Source organism: Eulemur rufifrons, chromosome 19 (genome assembly GCF_041146395.1).
Source record: "Eulemur rufifrons isolate Redbay chromosome 19, OSU_ERuf_1, whole genome shotgun sequence".
Classification (NCBI taxonomy): domain Eukaryota; kingdom Metazoa; phylum Chordata; class Mammalia; order Primates; family Lemuridae; genus Eulemur; species Eulemur rufifrons.
In genome coordinates, this window is record NC_091001.1 from 47,553,628 (window position 1) to 47,559,627 (window position 6,000).

The following is a 6,000-nucleotide window of genomic DNA, read 5'->3' on the forward strand; positions in this document are numbered from 1 at the left end:
CCACCCGCCTCGGCCTCCCAGAGTGCTAGGATTACAGGCATGAGCCACCACGCCGGGCCACAAGATCATTCTTGGAGTGTTTCTCACACCCACTCATTTTAAGTCATACAGCCGACAGGATCGGAGGGGAATCCTGTTTTTAGAATCTGGAATCTTTTTCACAATGGATTCTGAATACTGGAGTAATACAGATGTGGAGGACGGCTTGCATATAGTAGATACTGAAACCTCCCATGGGGGTCCATCTCCTTGAGGGCAGGGACACAGTCCTATTCACTCTGGTTATTGCCAGAGCCTGGCCTGTTATGTGGCACAGATCAGGAATTTGAATGGTTGCTGATTGAACGAATAAATGACATCTTCTACCTCCAGAATGTGAAGGGCTATTACAGTCAGGATTCGGGTGGGCTCTTTTAACCAATTAGCAAATATTTATTGAACCTGTTTTATAGTAGTCCCAGCACTAAGATGACTTCCATTCAGGAAGGCCCCAGGGCTCCACCTGGGTGACCATGAATGTGAATTTATTTGTTCATTTTGGTTGGGAAGAAAGGATCTAAGAATGGGCAGAATAGGGTACTAGCTAGGTTCATGTCATTAAGAGTCACTTCAGGCCGGGCGCGGTGGCTCACGCCTGTAATCCTAGCACTCTGGGAGGCCGAGGTGGGCGGATCGTTTGAGCTCAGGAGTTCGAGACCAGCCTGAGCAAGAGCGAGACCCCATCTCTACCAAAAATAGAAAGAAATTATATGGACAGCTAAAAATATATATAGAAAAAATTAGCCGGGCATGGTGGCACATGCCTGTAGTCCCAGCTACTCGGGAGGCTGAGACAGGAGGATCGCTTGAGCTCAGGAGTTTGAGGTTGCTGTGAGCTAGGCTGACGCCACGGCACTCACTCTAGCCTGGGCAACAGAGTGAGACTCTGTCTCCCAAAAAAAAAAAAAAAGAGTCACTTCAGTGGTTTGGAAGTAGAAAGGCAGACAGGATAGAGAGTTGCTTTAAATCTGATCCCATTGGCATAGTCAGTGAGAGTTGTACCCTGGCTGAGTACCGGCGAGCCAAAGCTGCAGCTGCGGCATGTGACCACTTGCTCCTTCAATCACTGGAACGTCAAGATACAAAGCTAGGGGCTCGTTTCTTTCAGGTGACAAGACAATCAGGACTTTCCTTTTTTGGCAGCTTCTCAGAAGCCTGAACACATGCTTTCCCTCTGCCCTCCCACTCAGCCCCTTCCTACTTCTGCCCAGGAATGTCAGCAGCCCCCTTTTTGACATTTGAGAGTGCTGTTATGACCCTTTGCTTCAATAACAAAGAACACTCAGTAGGGCCTTTTCTGTGAGTTTAGGGCACTGCTAAGCAGGAATACTGCAGGGCCTGGTTGTGTTGGGCTGGTGTTAGAGCCATTTGCTTGCACCTGCCATAGTGCCACCTTGAGGACAAAGCACAGGGCTCCCAGTAAAATGTTTGGTCTTTACCTTGTTGGATCCAGAAACATTGTTTCAGTTCTCCAAGGAGTGGGTGAACTGATTGATCCTTGCAGACCTACCAGGTCACCCTGGGCCAGCAGCTGTAACGTGCACATGCTGGAGTGCTCTGCAGGCTTTTTCTGGATTCCCACCCTCCTCTTGGCATTTGTTATCACAGTGTCTACTATGACTCCAGCCAGTTTTCATACTCTGTTCAGACTCCTGCATTCACAGATTATATTTGCAATGTTAGGGCAGATACTTCGCAAAATAGCTCAGGGAACATACTCATCTGTCAGCAAGTTTTCCCCCAAATGCTGCCATTATAGTCTGGGTTATTTTAGGAAGCTCTGCTGATAGCCAGTAGTGGCAGTCCCCAAGCTTAGTGCTAAACTTGGAGACCCATTTCCCTTTGGGCATTTGCTGCCTTTCTGCAGAGGACAGAGAGCATCCAGTATTTCCTTTGGCCAACTGTCAACTCTTGAAAGGCTGGACGGGACTTGAAACTGGAGCATGGTCCAGATGGTGTCTAGGGGTGTCTGATGGAAACAGATTTAATAGTTGAGGAAATGACATGTTTACTCTGTGTTCAGGCTGGGATCATAGAGGAGATGTTAGAGGACACTTTTGAAAGCATGGATGATCAGGAAGAAATGGAGGAAGAAGCAGAAATGGAAATTGACAAAATTCTGTTTGAAATTACAGCAGGTATGACCATGAGATTCACCCTTTCTCTTTTATGGCCATTCTTCCTGCTGTTTCTTTAGGCTGTAACTCCCTTCTCCTTTTTTTTTTTTTAAGAGTATGTAAGTTATTTCTTGAAAATTAAGAACTATATCTATAACCATCTTTTAAAAAACACAAAAATAAAGAATTCTCAAAATTTCTAGAATTTCCCAAATGGTAAGGGGCAATACTATTCTCATACGGTGCTGTTGGGAATTTAAATTGGTATAAATTTTCTTGAAATCAATTTCGCAGTAACTGTTAAAAGCCCTTGACCTAACAGATTGACTTCTGGGAGCTGTCTCTAGTGGCATTGTTTATAATATTGAAAAGTTTGAAACAACCTAAATGCCTGATACAATATTGGTTGAATCAGTTATAGCTATTTTAATGGAATACTATACAGCTGTGATAGATGATATTGAAATATATTCATTAACATGGAAAGATGTTTACAAAATATTATATGAAAAAAGCCTTGTACTTTTGTATATGGAATGTCTATAGAAGAAGTCTGGAAGGAGAATAAATAAAATTATCTCTGAGTGATGGTTAATCAGTTTTTAAACTTTATTTTTACTTCTGAATTTTCTGAGTTTTATGTTTAATGAAAAAATGGGTAGATTTAATTTTTATTTGTTCATTTGGTTTAAGTTGCTGGGAGAAAGGAGACAGTTATTCCAAGAAAACACTTTATGAAGATTTAGAAACAATTTGGTTTTTATTCAGGGAGAAGATTTTGAGTTGTTTCAGTAGTGTTTAGGAATTTAGATTAGGTGCTTCAGAACCAAGATTCTTAAAATCAAAACTCCTTACAATTATCATGACTTTGGTATCATTCCAAGTTGCTGTTTGCACATTTGCCCTTGAGCAAAACCCTTCCCAAACAGCCTGTTTTACTGCCCCTTTTCTGTATTTGTCAAATTGGTCCAGGAATGAAAGGCAGGGAACAGTGAGGGAATACTTCCTTAAGCTGATGTGTTAATTGCTCTTTCTTTTCAGGGGCATTGGGCAAGGCACCCAGTAAAGTGACTGATGCCCTTCCAGAAACTGAACCTTTAGGAGCGATGGCCGCCTCAGAGGATGAGGAAGAAGAAGAGGAGGCTCTGGAGGCCATGCAGTCCCGGCTGGCCACACTCCGCAGCTAGGGGTTGCTCAGCTGGGCCCTCAGGCTCTCCTCATGGCTCACCTGCTGGGTGTGCACACACTCCTCTGAAGAGCCACCATCTTATGTATCTCTTGCACTGCACCTCTGTGGTGAGCCACTGCATTTTCGAGAAGGTTCTCTGCTAGTATCTCTTCACTCTGCAGAGGTTTTGGGATCTCAAAGGAATTCTTCTTAGGAAGGTGGTGTAATTAAATGCATCATTTTCAGGAGCATAAACAGAAGTATCTTATTGGGGGGTGGGCAAAGAAATTCATCTTCTCATGAAGTACTTCTGAAAAGAAGTGATTGTTGAATGTTGAGGACTTTGCATTTTGTCTGTAAAACACTACATAAATGGGTTTTAATAAATTTCTGCTTTAACACTTGGCCCCATTGTAGATTGTCATGTACAATGAACTTTCAAGGTGTTGCTGTCCCAGATTGTTTCATATATTGGCCTTGGAAAGAGAGGAGAGGCTATAGCCAGAGTTTGGGACTTGGAGGCTCAGGAGAGGTCACTTCTGCCCTGAGTGTGCTGCTCCCCAGCCTTCACAGTCATGGTGGGGGAGCCACTCTTCTGCATTTTGTCATCTATTTAACCAAAAGGATGCTTAGGAACTGTGCTGCTTGTCCCATTGGCTGGATGGCTGGATGGCTGTATTATGTCCTGGCGTGTATTTGTGGCTGTGTTTGCAGGTTTTGTCCCTTCCGTCCCTTTGCAAGTTGCACCAAGATCAGACAGCTATAGGATTAGTCATCTTTCACCCTCTTATTGTCTGTCCCTGCTTTGAGCTGGTTATCTTGTGCATGGCACTTGGGCCTATGCACGAGCACGTTCTCAAAGCCAGGAGCTGACAGTGAGGGGCAAGTTGTTACCACGTCATCACCATGTATCATAACCAACTCTCATGCATCAGGGACATTCTTAAGATACATTTATAAATAATTTCAGCAGTAGCACTTATATTTGTATGTGTTTGACAGTTTATAAAGCTCTTTGACATATGTGATCTCATTCAGTCTTCACAAATAAGGGAAACAGCTCAACTTGGTAAGTGGCCGAGCTGGGGTTCAAACCCAGATCCCTCTGGTCCAAGTCCTGTGTGCACTAACTTAGCCAGGGAGAAAAAAACCCCCAACCACTCACAGGTTGGTTTTTGTTTATTCTGTAGCAAAATCCTGAAACAATGGGATCCTTCTAGTCTCATTATAGAAAATCGCAATCTTGAATCCAGAGGACCCTCTTACTACTCCTGATGTCATCTTCAGGGAATAGTTTTGTTTTTTAAAACAAACTATTTTTTAGATCAGTTGTAGGTCTGTAGCAAAATTGAGCAGAAAATACTGAGATTTCCCATATACCGCCTGCCCCCACATATGCATAGCCTCTACCACTATGAACATCCCACACCAGAGTGGTATATTTGTTACAGTCTACGTTGACACATCATTATCTCCCAAAGTACATCATTTATATTAGAATTCACTCTTGGTGTTGTACATCCTATGGGTCTGACAAATGCATACTATCACGTATCCAACATCATGGTATAATGCAGAATAGTTTCACAGCCCTAAAACTCCTTTGTGTTCTACCTGTTCACCCCACACCCCCCTAATTCCCTTGCAATCACTGGTCTTTGTTTTTTACTGTCTCCAAAGTTTTGCCTTTTCTAGAATGTCATATATTAATAGTTTGAATCATATAATATGTTGCCTCTTCAGACTGGCTTCTTTTACTTAGTAATGTGCATTTAAGTTTCCTCCATGTCTTTTCATGCTTGATGGCTCATTTATTTTTAGCATTGAATAATATTAGGTTGGTACAAAAGTAATTGTAGCATTGTTGAAATTTGCCATTTGATATTGGAATACATTCTTAAATGTGGTTACGTTATACATCATTTTAATGCACATTTCTCGCTTTATGTTTTTTTGCTAATGACTTATTACTTGCTGTTTATTTTAGACCATGGAAATGATGTTAGACAAAAAGCAAATTCAAGGGCGATTTTCTTATTTGAGTTCAAAATGAGTCATAAAGCAGTGGAGACAACTCGCAACATCAACACCACATTTGGCCCAGGAACTGCTAATGAACGTACAGTGCAGTGGTGGTTCAAAAAGTTTCGCATAGGAGACGAGAGCCTTGAAGATGAGCCCAGTGGCCGGCCATTGGAAGGTGACAACAACCAATTGAGAGCAATCATTGAAGCTGATCCTCTTACAACTATACAAGAAGTTGCCAAAGACCTTAATGTTGACGGTTGTTCGGAATTTGAAGCAAATTGGAAAAGTGAAAAAGCTCAATATGTGAGTGCCTCATGAGCTGACTGAAAATTTAAAAAATCACCGTTTTTGAAGTATCGTCATCTTTTCTTGTATGCAACGAACCATTTCTTGATCACATTGTGATGTGCAACAAAAAGTGGATTTTATATGACAACTGGCAACCACCATCTCAGTGGTTGGACCGAGAAGCTCCAAAGCACTTCCCCAAGTGAAACTTGCACCAAAAAAAGGTCATGGTCACCGTTTGGTGCTCTGCTGCCAGTCTGATCCACTACAGCTTTCTGAATCCTGGCAAAACCCTTACATCTGAGAAGTATGCTCAGCAAATTGATGAGATGCACCGAAAACTGCAACACCTACGGCCGG

At 42.5% G+C, this 6,000-nt stretch overlaps 1 protein-coding gene across 2 annotated transcripts in view; it reads left to right on the forward strand.

Annotated features, from left to right (window-relative positions):
- Positions 1 to 5,027, forward strand: part of CHMP3 (charged multivesicular body protein 3) — a 51,042-nt gene extending 46,015 nt beyond the window's left edge. Inside the window, exons 5-6 of one of the 2 annotated variants that reach the window (XM_069495182.1) lie at positions 2,063 to 2,177; positions 3,198 to 5,026. In XM_069495182.1, the coding sequence (XP_069351283.1) occupies positions 2,063 to 2,177; positions 3,198 to 3,343 (261 nt within the window). In that variant the 3' untranslated portion in view covers positions 3,344 to 5,026. Of the gene's footprint in view, positions 1 to 2,062; positions 2,178 to 3,197 lie in introns of both variants that reach the window. The other variant, XM_069495183.1, reaches the window with a different exon arrangement.
- The last annotated feature ends 973 nt before the right edge of the window (positions 5,028 to 6,000 follow it).